Below are 20192 nucleotides of genomic sequence, written 5' to 3'. Positions count from 1 at the left end.
GTCTTATACAAAGAAAGCTTTATATTAAGTATGCCAACAGAAGCATAACATTTGTAACTAATCACATCCATGAAAGACCGGTAACACTTTAAACACCAGATCAGCTACTAGTGGACATACAAAGCAGAAATTTCTAAAATGCTGTTACACAGATGAGTAATGTTAGTATAAATTCTATATTTACATTAAGATCTGTATCAGTTTGCTGGTGTGACCAAACCTTAGAAGGTAATCCCTAAGGGTGAAGCAGTACATAGGAGCATATATTTAGATACTAGATAAAGATTCAATTTAATGTAATCATAAACCTTCAAGATATTTTCTAAAGTCACTGAAACAATTTTAGGTAGTGTTCTCATCAGCTAAAAGTGAACCATTAATCACTATTAAGTGTTATCCTTGCCGTATTTATTCTCTGCAGTGAATGGAAACACCATGAATATAGACATTTTAAGTAGAAGACATTCTGTCATGCTATTTGATTTTATAAAAAATCATAATAGATCCTCTCACTTTTAAAAGTTGTAGAGGAGCTTTATAATAAATTCTTAAATATATTTCTGTGATGTCTAGCAATTGGATAATTTAAGCTTGAAAGTAGAACTAAAATTCTGATATCTATGTTTTATATTACACAAGGAAATATACACGTATTTACACAAACTGAAGAGAAATCCTTTTCCAGAAATAAAACTTCTAAACAGAAAAAAGCAGTTCACAAAGGACTAGAATGTGACTAGACAACAACTAGATTAGCTGGCTGTAATCAGATTTCAGTCCTCTATAATTCTCAAGTTTTTCTAATGCCTTGCAAAAAACTAAATATCTGATTAGTTTTATTTAGATTCCTTATTGAGGATAAATTTTGTTATAAATTCTATACTCATTGAGTACAGAACTCATTTACTGAACCGTGAATGTGTTACTGAACACGAAAGTTAGGTTTTTCTATGTTATCTAGCTTTCTCTACCATCCGTAAACCCCCTGAAAACATTATCAGTCAGAGATAATACATAATAAAAGTCTTCTTGTATGCTAAGCAAAAAGTTTTGAAACTGCTTAAAATGCTCTTGCTGTTTAAGAATAAACCAAACAAGTTTAACAAGTATGAGTTTAGACTGTTAGTCCCATTATATATCAATAACTAAACATGTTTTTGTGAACTCAGCAACTATATTCACATATCACGAGTTGTCAGTGAGCTCAATCTTAAACTACCCCCTTTTAAAGAAACTATTCTCAAAAGAACAATGAGCAATCGAAGTAAAAAAGTAAAATATCTAAGTGTTAGGTTTTTAAATCTATTTTACGAAATTAAAAATGGAAAGGTTAAGAATTTACTAAATCTCGAATCTTTATATCCCTAATTGTGGTAGTAAAGTTTCTCACAAAAATCTATAAAACAGCATAAATGTGATAGATGTACTAGTACCAGTCATACTTATTTTTTTTCAATTAGTCAGCATTTGTTGAGAAAAACAAATGGCCAAAGTGCTTTAATTTTCATTTGGAGTGCAATCATTTGGCTTGCTCTGACCAATAATTAAGGAAAATGTAGAGGATAACTCAAAATTTTACATGAACAGGAGGGTTTGCTATTTTGCCTCCCTAAACATTTTAACCTAGCTTATTAGACCTAAAATGTCAACATTCCAAAATAAAATTTAATGATATCACCTGACTGTAAACTGGATAAACCTTGGACATCAATCCTTAGCACCTCAAATAACGTCATAACATGGTTATGGTTTTTTCACAAGGACCAAGCTGTTTCAAAAACAACCTAAATGGTTTCAAAGCATTTTCCAAATTAACTGCAAATCTGAGTACACACAGTACTTCCAAAGAGTAAGACTGTTTTAAGATTCTCTTTGGATTCTAAGAATAACCATTTTGTTCATTTTTAAATAAATTACTATATAAAAATTAGCAAGAGGATTTGTTTTTTAAGTTCTCCTACGCAAAGGCTTTGCTGTAGTACCACAATGTATACACTTAGGCTAGTTTGTAACCTGTACTCAAACAAATTAAGAGTGAGCAAGACCAGAGCAACAACCAAAGCCTCCAGTTCGATCTAAGCTCTTTTAGCTATAGCTCCTTAGGCAGATCCATTCCTGCCATCTAGATCTAAAATTGTGGGGCACAGTCCAAACTTACCCAGATACGGATGCCAAGGGCATAAGCTGGCAGACAGGCAGGCAGATCTTTTGGCAGGAATCACTCTGAGTTAGGGAAGTGGATAAAAGCTGAGGAGAATGTACGATTCTAGAATAAAGGCAGTGGTAGGGTTAAGGAGAAGCCTCAGAAGGGCCCTCACATTTCTGAAGTATATATGCTAATTGAATGAGGACAAAAGTTAATAGTCCCCAGCTTCGAATATTTTATATAATTATATTAGTGTCTACATGCCAGAGTTAAATCCCTAGCAGTACTGTATATATTGGATGTCATAAAGACTGAGGTGGAAACATTTAATACCTTTCCTCAGACACTGAAGTCAAAGGAAGAAACTGCACCTACGCAACTAAGAATTAAGAGGCCAAAATACCACCTTCACAAACCTTTCACCATAAATTTCTATTTGTGCTCTCATTTAGTTGAAGTATATTTTCATTTACTGACATTTTTGTTTAGACATGCCTACATTTTTAAAAAATGATTAGTTTTGATTATTAAGATAAAACTACTAGAACGCTCACCAAGTTTACTATTAAAATCCATAGTATAAAAGATTTCTGTGATCCTTACAAGTAATGTAAAGCCTACTACTTTCACTGTAATTTAGATTTTCTGAAATATTAATGGTCAGACATCCCCAATTGCTAAAGAAAATATAGTATGATCTGGTTTCTCAAAGTTGAAACATGGTTAATAAAAATAAAAAAATTGTATTTACACAAAATAGCCTGAAAAATCAAAAAGAAGGGTGAATCCTAGGTCCTAAGGGGGACGGAAAACCGGCATCATAAATAAGTTCAAAGTGAAATTTTGGAATTTTTGCCCTGTGCCCCATGCCATTTATTAATTACCATATTTTAAAAACAACAATTACGTTACAAAGAAGAGGGAAGATGATAATCTGCATATCTTCTTCATTCATGTCAGCTTGGCTTTCTTCTTCGCAGGTCCTTTATGCCCTTTGGCCTTTCTTCTTAAATTCCGCCTGTCTACCACAGGCACTTCCACTTCTATTTCCTCTGAGCTGCTATCCACAGTTTTTTCTGCTGACTGTGCAAACTGATCCAGCTGCTCAGAAGACGCTTCGGACTGCTCCTCTGACTGGTTTTTCTGTCCTGCACTCTGTGAAAATGGCACATCTTCAAGTTCAACCTCTATCAAAGAGCTCTGAGTAAGAGCTGTAGACGTTTCCTGGGGCTCAGGCACCCCTTCGTCACCCTGGTCTTCCAATGAAGAAGTAGTGTTGGGTGATAAATTTTCAGAGATTGATTCCTCAGAAAATTCAGCTATCACAGAGTTTGGAAAACCACTGTCAGATCGTTCTTCATTTGGGATGGTAGCCACATTGTCTGAACTCCCAAAATGTGCTTTCTTTCTTGAAACTAGGGGCAGTTTCTCTTCAGTGTGTCCCTTTTCATCAGATGGGCCTTCGTCCAGCAACATTTCTGTGTCAGTTATATGCGAGATCTAAAAATAAAAGACTCAGCGAGCAAAATTTTGCAGTGTAGCTCTTATATAAATTACACACTAATATGCAATGATAACTGCATTTTCAAGAATTCAAGACTCATTACTTTCATTCATCAGGTGTACATATTCTGAATACAAGTCTATTATTTCAAAACTGTCACAGGATAGCCTGGTTCTTGCTTTAAAGATATAATAAAAGTATTTCTTTTACCTCAAAATGTATTAGAACATTTTAAACTTATCAAAGTTCTTTAAACCATGAATCAACTAAAACTTTTTAGTTTCTTGTATTACTGGAGCCAGAACCAAGAGTCCTCTGGGGCTTGACACTGTGCCACCACACGAAGTTTGACTACAGTTTCATTAGATGACAGGGAAGGGCAATGGAGATTTTATTCATTTATTTATTTGAGACACTAATAAAATAATGCTATGCAATAGTTTTTTCCCTTAAATTGGAATATCTGAAAGTAAAAATGAAGTTCCTTTAAAAATATTCTATTGGGTTTTTCCCACTAATCTAATCTGTCTCCGTTTAAAACAAATTAAAATGACTATTCGTCATGGACTATGTAAGCAATAGGTATTCTAGTATTTGGTAAATAATGTTTTATCTATTTGCCTAAGCATTTCTCTAAATCTACAAAATAAAATTTGTTTTGTTACCAGAAGTCAGGTACGTATTTTAAGGTTACAAAGATGTGAATTTGTGGAATATTACTGATTGTATTTTCTTAAAATACCTAATCTAGCATAAAAATTAATATAGAATTTATTTTCCTGAAAGACTATATATATTAAGGGAGAGGAAAATATATATATTATTATGCCCCTTCCATGTCACCAACAATGGAACAGTTTGACTATAAAAAATTAAATTATTTCCCTTCTTACCTTATCCTGTGCAACAGTATCAGGGGGTTTTGAAGATTCTACCACCAGTGGAACAAGAGCAGTAGAGTCTTCACTGGAGTTAAGAGACTGCAATTTTATTTCTTCATCTAAAACTTCACTAGTGGAGTCTTCCTCTTCAGTTATAAGTGAGGTTTTAAGAGTATCATCCATTATCTCACCATTCATAGGCTCTAATTCAGATTCCTACATCATTGGGGGGAAAAGTAAGTCAGGACACAATTACAGGCTAATTTATTTGTCATGTAAAGTGAGTCCATTCTCGGTCTCCACCAGGACTCAAGGTAAAGTCTACCACATTGCAGGGCATGAGTTAAGGAACAGTCTTACTGAGAAAAGATTAAATTTTTCAGGCAGGGTCAGTAAAAGAGAAGGCACAAGTAACCCAAACTCCCTCTGTTCTTATGGAGACAGCAGACCGTGATGCTCTGTAGACACAGGATAGGTCTGAGATGCAGTGAAGACACCCTGTCCCCTTCTTGTTGTTCTTTATAGGACCATCAGGAATGAAATCTTTTCAGTAAGAAGGCACCAGAGACTCTAGATTTGATGCCAGCTCTTTACAGAACACCAGTTGATGAGCACTTGGAATCTCTGGGGCCTGTGGGAAGTTAACAGGTTATGCTGCCAGAGGGAGGAAGCACTACCAGTCTTGTGGGAAGCTGAGTTTGGATATAGCTTCTTGCTGGAAGAAGAAAACTCTGCCTCAGTTTCCTCATTGTCCAGTCAATTTTGGGTCATTTTTTTGAACAATCCTACTCTTTGTATCACATTGAATATGTAAGTATCAGTGAGGAAGTAAAACAAACCTCCCAATTCTGAAACTCTTCTGCCAATGTTTATCAATATAAAATAATTATATTTAATGTTTAATAGTTCTAATGAATCTTAGTGACATTCTAATAGAGGGCATTTTATTACTATTGTAAAAATTAGAAAATGATTAAAATTAGAAAATGATGCACTCAAGGGCTCAGAAATAGGTTTGTCTGGTTTATATAAGATCTCTAAAGTCATAGGGATGCTGAAAACAGGGATTAGAAAAATTTATCTGGCCAGACAGTATAAAAAAAATAGACTACATACAGAAGGTAATTATAATAAAGCTCATAAAAGGATCAGGGTAGTAAAAAATGCTGAAGAAAATGAGAAAAACACAGCAAAAGCTTAAAAAACCCCGAATACTGAAAGTGAGAAGCAACAGAAGAGAAAAACCTGTCTTTCAAGTTTTAGGTTTGGGAATAGAAGGAAAGATTAAACACACACACACACACACACACACAGAAGGTCCAATATAGGAGTGGTAAGAACAGAGATTATGTTGAATTTAAGATGATCAAAGACATCTGTCTACATAGAATATTCAAAAGATAAGTAATATCATAGCATTACAGTCTCAATTAATATTCAAAGTCTAGAGTTGCTGGTCATCCCACAGAAATGAGAGTTCAACCATTAGATTGGATGCATTTTCATGTAGAGAACATGAACCAAGAGCAGAAAGCCAAAAACTGAGTTCTAGACTTCTAGACTTCTAGAATGTCCACGAATAAAGGGAAAAAAGCGTAACAGTCAAATAATAAACAAAACCAAAACAAAACTTCAGGTAGGAAAACCAAGAAACCAAAGTACAGTGAGTGGTGTTATAAAACTTACCTTATGGGGGCCTAGAGAATATTAAGGAAGACACAGTAGTCAATCTAGGTGAGGAAAACCGATGGAAGTGAATGCAAGTGTCACTGGTGTCCTACAAGAGTATGTGCTCAACATACAGCTAGACAAATGAAACCCATTACATGAAGTATATACAGCATAATCTTAAGTTTTTACAAGAAAAATAACAATATATTCCCATAAATGTCTGGATGCACATTTTTAAACATGTGCTTTACTGTTCAAATTTTTCACAAGAAAAAAATGTCACTTAAAAACACAGTTTCATGGGGGCACCTGGGGGGCTCAGTGGGTTAAGCCTCTGCCTTCAGCTCAGGTCATGATCCCAGGATCCTAGGATGGAGTCCCGCATCGGGCTCTCTGCTCAGCAAGCAGCTTGCTCCCCTCCCTCTCTCTCTCTGCCTAACTCTCTGCCTACTTGTGATCTCTCTCAAAAAAATAAATAAATAAAATCTTTAAAAAAAAATACAGTTTCATGAAACAGAGAAAGCGAGAGCTAAACTGGAATATGCTAAGGAAATAAAATTGGTAACATAGTGATACTTCTTTGGATGCTGGCTGGACTTGGCAAACAGATAAAAGACTTTTAAAGAATCTTAAGCACCTAGGAAAGAAGAAATAAGAAATCTCTACAGAGCCCAAGATGGAAGATACTAAAGATAAAGAGGAGAAGAAGAGGAATGAACAGAGAAGAGGAAAAAAAAAAAAAGTTAAGGGCAAATACTAGAAGAGCTGCAAAAATCAGGCCAAAAAAAGAATTTACTCGGTCACAAAGGATTTTTCCATTTGTTTTCCACTGTTTAAAAAAAAATGAATTCAGTTATCAATTGTAGTCAAATTATCAATTAGAGTCACATATATATATATATATATATATATATATATATATATATTTAATGTATGTTTGTTTTAACCTTCTAACCAAGATACAGGTGCAACTGTGGCCTTAACGACCTTACTTCTAACTGGTTCTACAAAGTGTATCTTATGATCATATATAATTTCTGTCACTTCTTAAGTATGTTTAATCTCTCAAATTAATTTGTATTTTAAATATACAGAGGGATCTTACTACCTAAAATGTTCAATTTTACCTTTGCTGTAAGTCACACTTAAAAATTCAGATTGAGGGGTGCCTGGGTGGCTCACTGGGTTAAAGCCTCTGCCTTCAGCTCGGGTCATGGTCTCGAGGTCCTGGGATCCAGCCCCTCGTCAGGCTCCCTGCTCAGCCTGCCTCCCCCTCTTTCTCTGCCTGCCTCTCTGCCTACTTGTGATCTCTCTGTCAAATAAATAAATAAAATCTTTAAAAAAAATCTTCAGTGAAACACGCAACAATACTTTTAACTTTATCCTCTCCCCAACTCCAGTACCTGACCTTGCTTAGGACAGAGCTATGCTTTTAAGCATCAAGCACAATTTCTACTAGGACTCTAAAATAGATCACATTTTCCTAACAATATATGATTAAGAAAAGTTTAAATTTAGTTTACTAAATTTACTTTACTTTATTTAGTAATAAGCAGGATCTCATACCTTTTCACCATCTTGCTTTTCCAGGCGTGGTTGGGTTTCTGGTGCAGGCCGAGCATCCTTATCACTGTTTTCATCCTCAAATTCAATCACACTTTGTTCAGCTTCTTCTTCCAGGAATTCTTCTGAGCTCTCTGATGTGCGTGCAGTAGATTCCAATCTAGGAAAGAAAACCACTCTTACTTGTTTTATTAAGGATGAATATAAAATTTCAGGAGTCTGTTAATACAGTAACACTTTAAAACAATCAACCAAGTGTCGTTCAATGAACAACTTCCCATATTAAATGTCCAAAACCAATCTCCTCTTCTTATAAACTTGTCCTCTTTGCTACCTTGTTCTCTAGTTTGAACAGTAACACCACAATCTCCACAATCATGTAAGCTAGATTCTTCTTTTACTCTAACTGTATCTCACTGATTCTCCTTCTACTAGAATGAAAACACATTCCCAATTTACCTGAGATAGTGCAGTTCACAGCTTTTGTCCCAGCATCGGCATAATCACTAATAACACCCCTTTCAGTCTCAAAGATACCAGTTTGGACAATAAATGATATGGTTTTGTTCTACTTCCAAAATGCCTTTCAAACATATCCCTACTTTTCTGTTTTCGTTTTCATGATCCTCCTTTAGGCCCTCCCTGGACCACCACAATTTTGTCCCAACTCATCTCCGAACTTGCTGTACATACAATCTTTAGTGAAGCTATAAGAGCTATTATATTATAACCCATCCATACCTGTGACAGTCCAGGTCAGAAAACTCTGATGGTTCTCTACAGCTTAGAGAATAAAGTGTATTTCCTTACAAAGGCTAACATGACCCAACCCTCATATGTATCTATACATTAGCCTCTGAAATCATCGAACATTTATTATCTTGTTTCTGGGGGTTAGGAATCCAGGTGTGGCTTAGCTGAGTACCTCTGTCTCACAGTCTCATGGAGTCACAATCAACCCAGCAACTGGGGATGCAGTCTCATCTGAAAATCTGACTGGCAGTACTCCCCGCAACCACCCTGAGCTCACACTCATGTGGATGCTGGTAGCATTCAGTTCATCATGCAGGCCAACAGACTGAGGGCCCAGTTCCTTGGGGACTATTGCCACATGGTCCCTCCTCACAGGGCTGCTCAAAGTATGGCTACTTGCTTCCCCTGCATGAATTATCTTACCGGGCCTCATCCACCAGGCAAAGGTGGTCTTCTTGCTCATCCTATTACTAAATACTTCATTGAGTCACTTCGCTCATGCTGCTACAACACCCAGCTGGCCTGGGACCTAGATTCTCATATTTTTATTTCCTACTAGATGGTAACATTTACATCATACATCAGTTATCCTTATTAATATTACTCTTAGCTTTTTGTCTTTGCTCATGCTATATCTGCATGGTACAATATGGTAGCCACAACACATGTCATGATTTACATTAATCAAAATTAAATGAAATTTAAAATTCAGTTTCTAAGTTCCATGCACTGGCCATACTTGAAGTGCTCAATGGGCATACTAAAGTAGGGCTGCCATTTTGGACAGGGCAGATAAAGCACATTTTTTCATCATCATAGTAAGTTCTCTGGACAACCCTGGTATACAGCAGGGGTCAACCAACTTTTCCATTAAGTTTTATGGGCGATTCGGTCGCCGAACAACTATTCAACTCTGCCATTGTAATACAAAAGCAACCATACAAACATGTAAGTTAATGAACATGGAACTGTTACAACAAAGTTTTATTTACAACAGTCAGTAGGTCAAATTTGAGCTACAGACCATAATTTGTGGAACCCTGGACTAGAACACCTTCTCTCTCAACTCTGCTTGTTGAGTTTCAACTTATTTTTGAAGACCTGGTCCAAATGCCAAATCTCTCTATCCTCTCACATTTAATCAAATCTCTCCTGTGCATCTACACCGTTTTGTACTTCTGTTACTGTACCATCATAATCTACCTTGCAGTTTCTTTTTTTTTTTCTTAAGATTTTATTTATTGATTTGATAGAGAGAGATCACAAGTAGGCAGAGAGGCAGGCAGAGGAGGGTGGGGAAGCAGGCTCCCCGTTGAGCAGAGAGCCCGATGCGGCGCTCCATCCCAGGACCCTGAGATCATGACCTGAGCCGAAGGCAGAGGCTTTAACCCACTGAGCCACCCAGGCACCCCATACCTTGCAGCTTCTTAACCCATGTCACAGGTATAGCTTGAAATTTTGTTCTTCATAACAGCTGAGCAAGCATTCAACCATTTAGTCTTATGTTACTATTCTACTTATGAAAAACAAACAAAATTCCACAATAATTTGGGATGTTCAATATAAAATGCACGGTTACATTCCCTTCTAAAAAGGATATTACAGGGCACCTGGGTGGCTCAGTGAGTTTAGGCCTCTGCCTTCAGCTCAGGTCATGATCCCAGGATCCTGAGATGGAGCCCCTCATCCCGCTCTCCACTCAGTGGGGAGCCTGCTTCCCCCTGCCCCTCTCTGCCTGCCTCTCTTGTCTACTTGTGATCTCTGTCTGTCAAATAAACAAATAAAATCTTTTAAATAAATAAATAAAATAAAAAGGATATTACATCAAAATGTTATACAGGAAGAAAACTAATTATCTAACCTCTTTTCACAAATTATTGGATTTAAATAGTTATATTTGCCTTTATCACTAAAACATTTACATAATTACCCAATTATCCAAATTTTAAATTATTTACATAATGAAATTAGCATACCTACAGAATTTTCTACTTGAGGAAAATAATTTCACAGATAAAATGCCAAAGTTATGAATGGTTAACTCAGGAACAACTGGTAGGACTATTAGGACAAAAAAGTCAAGTTTTATTATAAAATATGAAGTCTTGCTTTCTTTAAGGTTCCAAGGAAGATAGAGGATAAAGTTCTGATCTGAGTTTTCTCTTGTCTCAGCTGGCTATTAAGTTCCTAGAGAAGGGGACCAAACAGGCTTATGGTTATCACTAATTTGTGTTATATCCAGTAACCCAGTAAAATGAATCCATTATAAAATAGAACTTAGGGTTTTTTAAAAAATTGACTAATCCTCAACAATACTAAAATCTATAGCTACTATAAAAGTTGGGATAATATAATTACTAGAATATTCTCTTGGATTTTCAGACATGAGAGATTAAATTGTGGATTTATTTTACTCTCTCACTAGCAACTTCTCCCTGTAATACATCAAAGTGAGTACAATCAGCAATCCTGTACAAGAATTCAAATACAAACTCTTACACCAAGGTTATGTGCTACACAAATAATACAATAATAACTTCTACCTCAAACTACTAAATACTAATACTAATATGAAAATAAGGGGCACAGGGGTGGCTCGGTTGGTTAAGCATCTAACTTTGGCTCAGGTCATGATCCCAGGGTCCTAAGATGGAGCACTGCATGAGGTTGGGGGGTGTTCCTGCTCAGTGGGGAGCCTGGTTCTCCCTCTCCCTCTACCTCTGCCTCTCCCTCTCCTTGTGCTCTCTCTCTCAAATAAAAACCTTTAAAAAATTATGAAAATAAGAATAATGAAATAATGACAGTAAAATAACCAATACTTTACTTGTTTATTGAAGCTGTAGGTGAAGTCTGGGGTGTCTTTTCATCTTCTCCTTGAGAACTACTAAATTCAGTATCCTGAAACCGCTTCCCAATCTTTGGTCGCTTCAGATGACTACCTCGAGAACGAGTGGAAACCGGTGTTTTTTCATCATGACCTGAGAAAAAAAATAACAAAAACTACAATTAATTCAGTATGTCCTGAAAGGATTATGTTACAATACACAGAAATGTAAGAACTAGGACAGCTTACATATATTCCCACAATTACACATTTCTTTCTCTCACTTGTATCAGGCCAAGATACAATGGCAGTTTTTTTTCTAACTTATGAAATAACTTCGCATTATTCTATTCCTCACATTTCCATATTGCCCTGAGCTCTGCAATGTATTTTTGCATTTTTACTTATATTGTCTCCCAAAAATCCTGGAACATAAACAAGGCAGATATAACTCTATTTTACAGGTAAGAAAATTAGGAAAAAAGAGGTAAGGTAGCTTTGTTCACATAGCAAGACCAGTGGTAGTGGTGGCATTAGAACTCAGCTCTAGATCTTAGTGGAATAAGTCTTCACTTACTCTATGGGACATCTCCCACCCCTAAATTCTAATCATCTCAAATACTGGTAGATTAGCTCAATTTCTCACCTTCAGAAGTACTTGCAAAGGCATCTTTTAGAGAGTCAATCTAAAATAGAAATACAGATTAAAACCAAACATTTTAGTTCATTTTTTTCTCCCTATGAATCTATTTTAGTCAGTGCCAAAGAAAATCTTATGAAACATTTTTCAAACATTTTTGCATTCACTATTCACCATTCACCTGAAGAAATTAAAAGATAATGTTACAGCCTCAGTTTATCCTGATGTTGAGCCCATACCAAGCCATCTAATACGTTACAGTGCAACTCACTGAAGTTTCCTAGTGTCCTGTCCTCAGCTACCTCCTCTTCTCTGTCTACATGCTTTCCCTGTGTAATTTTATCTACTACCTTTACTTCAACATCTATTTGCTGATGAATCCAGGTATGTAATTAATCTCCCTAACTTCTTACCTGATTTCCAAAGAAATATGGATGCTCCATCCAATTTCACAACCAACCAACCTGTTCCAAATTAAACTATTTTCCCAATATTATTCCCTATCTTGGTTAATGGCAATAACAGTTCAGTCAGCCATTCTGGCCAAAAACCTGTGAGTCAGTAATGACTTCTTCTTAACCGTCCTTAAGTGAACTGCAAAGCCTTCAATTCTGACTCTGAAGACTCTCTCACAACTGCCCCCTCCTTTGTATTACCGATTCTCTAGTTTAGGCCTTTATCATCTTTAATGTGATTATTCCAAGAGCCTCATCCCTGGTATCCCTCACTCTAATCGCATGCTCTGTAATCCCTTCCAACCCCATGGCAAAGATGCTTCCAAATCACAAACTGCGCTACTCTTTTGCTTTAAAAAAACAAAAACAAAAAACATTTAATGGTTTATTACTGCCTAGAATATAAACTCTCAACCTCTCTCAACTCTGAAAACCAATTTACACTTGTTTGGTTTTTGGTTTTTCTTTAAAACACACTAGCCTTTGGAAAACCTTAGCCTTTGTCACAAAACTCACACCTGTCCCTTGAAAGTCAGAATGATTGCTGCTTCACCTACTCCACTCCTTGCGCAGAGTTACTCACTGTGCTATGTACCTTCATCATTTGCTATTTGCCCTATTAAGGCAATTATAATCCTGTAGTTTGTTTATGTAATCTGGTTCCAATAATGGACCATCTACTTCTCCCATGCTTGTAAGAACCACATCTTTGTATATCTAGCACTTGCCAAAGTATCTACTTCATTATATAAACTACTATTCATTCGTTCATCACACACTTACTGACTGAAACCCTATGACACAGCAGGCACTGAGACTTTTAAGAAGATCTACTGACAGGACACAAACAAGGATAAAACTGGGACAGATAAGACAAAAATCCTGTCTTCAAGAAGCCTACAGTTGAACTAGATAAGGTTAACACACATATAAAAATCATTTTAAAAATGGTACAAAGAGTATAAGTACATGTAATGTTTTATGTCACAAAATAGGAAAAAGCAAGTAGAAATACCATCACCGCCTGAAGAATAAATCATATAGTGACTGTTTCACAGTGTATCTCAAAACATCGAGTTGTACACCTTAAATATGTACAATCTTTGTCAATTATACCTCAGCAAAGCTAAAAGCAATGTGGTTAAAATAAACAAGACCACTTCCCCATTTGGTTAGCAATAAAAGAGAGAAAATATTTTTTTGAGAGATAAAATATTTTAATGTGAGAAATATTTCCCTTGAACTAATTAAAATCTTAAAGTAATTTGAAGAATATGAATTTCTAAAATGAAAGAAAACTGAATTTATGCTGCCACCCTTGTGACATGGTTTAATATATATTCTCATGTACACAACCCATTTAAAATTATATGGTTTAATATATATTCTCATTTACACATCCCATTTAAAATTATTTGGTAAATCACTGTTCTCACCATATATTTTGGGGAAAGATTTTTTTCTACCTTCCCTGATTTTATGATGTCTGACCAATACTAATTAAGTTTAAGAGTATCTGAGGAATTTGAACCTCAATATAATCAAACCTGGGGTTATCATTTAGCTTGAATTTCCAAATGTAGATAAAAACAAAAAATCTAACTCCTTACATGTGATTGTATGATTTACATTATCCTTTTTTTTTTTTAAGATTTTATTTATTTATTTGACAGACAGAGATCACAAGTAGGCAAAGAGGCAGGCAGAGAGAGAGGAGGAAGCAGGCTCCCTGCTGAGCAGAGAGCCTGATGCGGGGCTCGATCCCAGGACCCTGAGATCATGACCTGAGCCGAAGGCAGCGGCTTAACTAACCACTGAGCCACCCAGGCGCCTCCTGATTTACATTATCCTTAAAAAACGTTTCCAAAAAAGTTTAGTCAACACTCACACGGATCAAGGAAGAAATAAGAGGCACAAATAATTCCCCAAAGCACTTGTCCCTGGAAGATTTACCTAGTACTTTCAAAATGCATTACATTCTACAAAGACCTAGCATACAGAGACTCAAACTTTCCACAGTAACTTCATAACTTTTGACCTACTACTAATTTCACTTCTAGAAATTTATGAGTGCAAGGAAAGAATTACATAGGCAAAAAGATGTATATATGAATGTGTTCACTGCTGAGCCACTTACGCAAAAAAACTTAAGTAATATGTTAAAAGAACTAAACAATGGTATTTACACAGAATAGTATGCTGCTATTTAATAATCGTGTTTTGAAACCATAATGCCATGGAAATGCTTATAATATTATGTTAGTGGAGGAAAAACAGAAGCAGCATTACAGAAAACAAAAATATACAATGTTCTATAATATATATTAAATACAAATAGAAAACTGTTAACAGTTGCTGTATCTGGGGTAGTGGGATTAGAGATTTTTTTTTATTTTCTTCTATTTCTTCTATATTATTTTGTGTGATTCCAAATTATTTTTCAAGGAAAATTAAGTCCTTAGTAAGCCATTAACAGGAGATTCCAAGAAAACTAACACAGTAAAAAATTAAAATTACATAACTTGATGAACACTAACATTTACAAAATTAAATATTAGCTGAATCTAGTTTAAAGAAACAAAAATTATTTCCTACAATAAATACACAGTGTACCTACAGTTAGCTGCATCTCACTAGACTGATTGTCTTCAGTTCCTGCTTCATATTCTGGAACAGATGCAAGACCATATTCTCCAGACATAGGTCTTTTAGCTTCATTTTGAGAAACTGCTGTGTATAGAAGAATTTTAAAAATTTGTAACCCAATCAGTATTTGGTTTTAACTACAACATGGTTTGTACTGATTTTTCACAAAAGCCCTGAATAGCAGCCTGAACAGAAGGGTGTTGAAAACCTAAGTGTGGAATATCTCCTTCACCAATATCTTATAATGAAAACTTGCAATTACAAAATTATTAGTTATCTATATTTCGTGACTTTGAGGAAAGACCAGGGACTACTCTCTGATTCCTTGATGCCTAGTCTATGCTGCTTTAGTATCTGTGTTTCCTTCTTACCCACCAATTCCTAGAATGTCAGACTCTGCTGGGCTATTATAATTCTAAATCCTCTTATTATTAGTGACTCAAATGTTAATACATAACAAAAATTCAAAGTTTAGAAAAGAGGATCTGTTACTAGAGAGGTCACATTACAATATACCATAACTCCAGACTAAGAGCCACAAACATTAAAAGGCTCTGCTCTTTAACCCTGACATGTGTTTCAATTTGAAACCTGTAATTCTTACCTGTAATTTTAAGTGTTTCTCTCTGTAATGCTCTGGTGACTGGTATCCGCTGGTACCAGTGTCCAACACCTTCAACCTCCCAAAGGAGTTCATGATCTCCTGGATACTTTTCAAAGTACTGCTTGCAAGCTGATGAAAAATACATTTAGAATTTTCTAGAAACCCCAAATTATCAGTTATTTTAGAAAACAGAAAGAAGACACAAAGTAAGCTGCCCAACTCACTTAATGGGGCTAGCATAACACAAATGCAACTCAATTACACATCAGTCTCATTTATGCAAATTTTAACCTGAACAGACAATAAAAATCCTATTAGAAGATGTGTTGCACCATTAAGGAGGAAATTACTCAATATTACTGAGGGGCATAAAATTACAATGATTATTAGACTCAATAGTATAAAAACACCAATTCTCACCAATCATTTGGTAAATTCCATGCAAATATAAACAAATTCCCAACAAGTTTGTTTTTTAAGAGAACTTGTCAAAACTTGACCCCAAATTCAAAATGAAAGAAGAAAGGGTTAAGAAAAAGGATATGGGAAAAAAAGATGAAGAAAAGGAAAAAAAAAAAAACTGAAATACCAGGGGGAAAAAGCCCATGAGGAAAGGACACACCAAGAACCTGGCAAATGACAGAGGTAGCATTACATCTCCTGGCAGAGCAGACTATCAAAATAATAATGCAGGGTGGCTCAGTGGGTTAAGCCGCTGCCTTCGACTCGGGTCATGATCTCAGGGTCCTGGGATCGAGTCCCGCATCGGGCTCTCTGCTCAGCAAGGACACTGCTTCCCCCGCCCTCTCTCTCTGCCTGCCTCTCTGCCTGCTTGTAATCTCTGTCAAATAAATAAATTCTTTAAAAAAAATGCTAATGCTAGAACAAGAATCTATATAGAAAAGGCAGATCCTGACCTCACATCATAAAATTAAATTTTAGATGGAGTCTAATACTTACTAAGAGAAGCAAATTATTTAAAAGAAAACTAAGAGAATACCTCCTAAACATAATGGTGCTGAAAGATTTCTCATAAAAGATATGAAAACCACAATCCGTAATGAAATATTATGATAAACCCATTACAGTTTAAAACTTTCTATGAGGAACTAGGCAACAGAAATTTCTTTTTTTTTTTTTAAGATTTTATTTATTTATTTGACAGACAGAGATCACAAGTAGACAGAGAGGCAGGCAGAGAGAGAGGAGGAAGCAGGCTCCCTGCTGAGTGGAGAGCTGGATGCCGGGCTCGATCCCAGGACCCTGAGATTATGACCTGAGCCGAAGGCAGAGGCCTTAACCCACTGAGCCACCCAAGTCTCCCTGCAACAGAAATTTCTAATGATAGAAATGTCCTATATCAGCAATGTCCAGTAGAGTAGCCACTAGCCACATGTGGCTAATGGAGAAATGAATGCATAATTTAATTTTAATTAAACTGAAATTAAATCTAATTTATATTAGTGACTGCCAAACGGGACTGGACTGCACAGTATTACATTAAAAAGATATCATAAAAACACAAATTAGGAGATTTTCAGAATAAGACAAAGAATTAGTACTCTCAGCATATAAAAAAAATCCTAAATTTTAATTAGAGAGATAAAATGACCCCAAAAAGAACTGGTAGATGTTATGAAAAGGATATTTACACATAACAAAACTGACAGGTCACTTAACAAAGGCAAAGACGGCAAAACCTCACTAGGTGCCAGGGAAATGCAAGATGAAACAACAAACTAGATACCATTTTCTTTTTTTTTTTTTTTTTTTTTTAAAGATTTTATTTATTTATTTGACAGAGAGAAATCACAAGTAGATGGAGAGGCAGGCAGAGAGAGAGAGGGGAAGCAGGCTCTCTGCTGAGCAGAGAGCCCGATGCGGGACTCGATCCCAGGACTCTGAGATCATGACCTGAGCCGAAGGCAGCGGCTTAACCCACTGAGCCACCCAGGCGCCCCTAGATACCATTTTCACACCCATCAGATAACCTAAGCATTCAAAGAATAAGGAAAACAGAAACTCCCACATTCTCTGTGTGAGAATAATTTTGCAACAGTTAGTAGAGTTGTAAAAACATATTGTATGCTTCCATTCTACTACTGGGTATATACCCTAATGACTTACACATATGCACAAGAAGATTTCTGTAATATTCACTACAGAGCTGTTTTTAAGTAGAGGTGGGGAGTTCAACCTAAGAGCCCACCATTAAGGGATACCTGATTAAATTACAAAATGTATACAATAAAATACTATACAGAAACTACAACAAATTACAGCTACATATTAACAATGATAAATCTAAAAGATCAGTAAAAAACAAATTAGTATATATACAAATGATGTCATTTATATAAAGTTTGAAAACACATTAAACAAATTAATGTGTAAAAACACATTAACAAGTAAACATGTTAAATGTGTTTAAACACATTAAAATATGGCAATTCCTCAAAAAGCTCAACACAGAATTACTGTATAACTCAAGCAATTCCACTCTCAGCCAGAAAGCAGGGACTCAAACAGACATCTACGTACCAATGTCCACGGCAACATTTTTCACAATAGCAAAAAGGTAGAAAGAACCCAATTGTCCATCCATCAGAAGATGATTAGATTTATGAATGAAATGTGACATATATACACAATAAAAAAAAATACTCAGCCATAAAAAGGAATGGAATTTTTTTTGAAGATTTGAGAAGAGAATGTGTGTGAGCAGAGGGAGGGGCAAACAGAGAGGGAAAGAGAATTCTCAAGCAGACTCCCCACTGAGCAAGGCTCCAGACACATGGCTCAATCCCATGATCCTTAGACTGTGACCAGAGCCAAAATCAAGAGTTGGATGTGGGGTGCCTGGGTGGCTCAGTCAGTTGAGTGTCTCTTGGTTCTGGCACAGGTGGCATGAAATCAAGTCCCGCATAGGACTCCATGCTCAGCGCATTAATCTGCTTGGGTTTCTTTCTTCCTCTGCTCTCCCCGGCCTTTCTATGCATGCACACACACTCTCTCTCAAATAAATAGATCTTCAAAAAAAAAATTTTTTTTGATATATGCTATAACATGGATGGTCCTTAAATACTATGCCAAGTGAAATAAAGCACACATAGAACAACATATATTGTCTGATTCCACTTCTAGGAGGTACCTAGAAGAGGCAAATTCATAGAGAATGAATGTGACGAATGCAACTGAATTCCACAACTACAAATAGTTCAAATGATAAATATGTTATATATATTACAGCCCGCCCAAAACTTGAAAATTTTTAAAATAAAAAAGCAAACTAGGGGTACCCGGCTGGCTTAATCAGTAGAGCATGCAACTCCTGATATTGGGGTTGTGTGTTTGAGCCCCACACTGGGTGTGGAGATAACTTAAAAATAAAATCTTTAAAAATTGGGACACCTGGGTGGCTCAGCCATTAAGCTTCTGCCTTTGGTGCAGGTCATGATCCCAGGGTCCTGGAATCAAGCCTCACATCAGGCTCCCTATTCAGTGCTTCCTCCTCTGCCTGCTGTTCCCCCCGCTTGAGCATGCATGCACTCTGACAAATAAAAAAAAGTCTTTATAAAAATAAAATAAATATAGAACTACCCTACAACCTAGTAAATGCACTAATGGGTATTTACCCCAAAGAATATGAAAACATTAAATTTAAAAGGATATAGGTGGGATGGGAGGCCTGGGTGGCTCAGTCAGTTAAGCATCTGCCTTTGGCTCAGGTCATGATCCCAGGGTCCTGGGATCAAGTTCCACATCAGGCTCGGAGCCTGCTTCTCTCTGGGCCTGCCACTCCCCCAGCTTGTACGCGTTCTCCTTCTTTTCACAGATAAATAAAATATTTAAACATAAATAAAAGAATATAAGTACCCCTATGTTTACTGCAGCACTATTTACATATAATAGTCAAGATATGGAAGAAGCCCAAGTGTCCACAGGACAGATGAATGGATAAAGATGTGACATGTATATACCATGTCATATTATGCAGCCATCAAAAAGAATGAAACTTTGCCATTTGCCAACAACATGGATGGATCTAGAAGGTATAATGCTAAGCAAAGTAAGTTAGAGAAGACAAATGCCATATATGCTCTCACACATATATGGAATTTAAGGAAACAAAGGGGAAAAAAAAAAAAAAAAATAGACCCTTAAGTATAAAGATCAGACAGATGGTTACCAGAGGGGAAGTGGGTGGGTGGGGGGGGAATGGGCAAAATAGGTGAAGGAGATTAAGAGCACAGTTATCGGGGCACCTGGGTGGCTCAGTGGGTTAAGCCGCTGCCTTCGGCTCAGGTCATGATCTCAGGGTCCTGGGATCGAGTCCCACATCGGGCTCTCTGCTCAGAAGGGAAACACTTCCCTCTCTCTCTCTCTGCCTGCCTCTCCATCTACTTGTGATTTCTCTCTGTCAAATAAATAAATAAAATCTTAAAAAAAACAAGAGCACAGTTATCTTGGAACACCTGGCTAGCTCAGTCAGTAGAGCATGTGAC

General features: G+C 36.4%; 1 protein-coding gene across 1 annotated transcript in view; it reads right to left on the bottom strand.

Moving 5' to 3' along the window:
* Positions 1 to 1482: 1482 nt before the first annotated feature.
* The window catches only part of FAM169A (family with sequence similarity 169 member A), a 65353-nt gene continuing 46643 nt past the window's right edge, over positions 1483 to 20192 (bottom strand). The window contains exons 7-13 of the mRNA XM_045074432.1: positions 15688 to 15816; positions 15055 to 15167; positions 11989 to 12028; positions 11343 to 11496; positions 7769 to 7925; positions 4544 to 4747; positions 1483 to 3646 (exon numbers count right to left, since the gene is read on the bottom strand). Coding sequence (XP_044930367.1) covers positions 3098 to 3646; positions 4544 to 4747; positions 7769 to 7925; positions 11343 to 11496; positions 11989 to 12028; positions 15055 to 15167; positions 15688 to 15816 — 1346 coding nt within the window. The 3' untranslated portion in view covers positions 1483 to 3097. The remainder of the gene's footprint in view (positions 3647 to 4543; positions 4748 to 7768; positions 7926 to 11342; positions 11497 to 11988; positions 12029 to 15054; positions 15168 to 15687; positions 15817 to 20192) is intronic.

Source organism: Mustela putorius, unplaced genomic scaffold (genome assembly GCF_011764305.1).
Source record: "Mustela putorius furo isolate JIRA1106 unplaced genomic scaffold, ASM1176430v1.1 tig00537350_pilon_pilon_pilon, whole genome shotgun sequence".
NCBI lineage: Eukaryota > Metazoa > Chordata > Mammalia > Carnivora > Mustelidae > Mustela > Mustela putorius.
The sequence above is the reverse complement of the archived record's forward strand: the minus strand, read 5'-3'. Positions and strand labels throughout refer to the sequence as shown.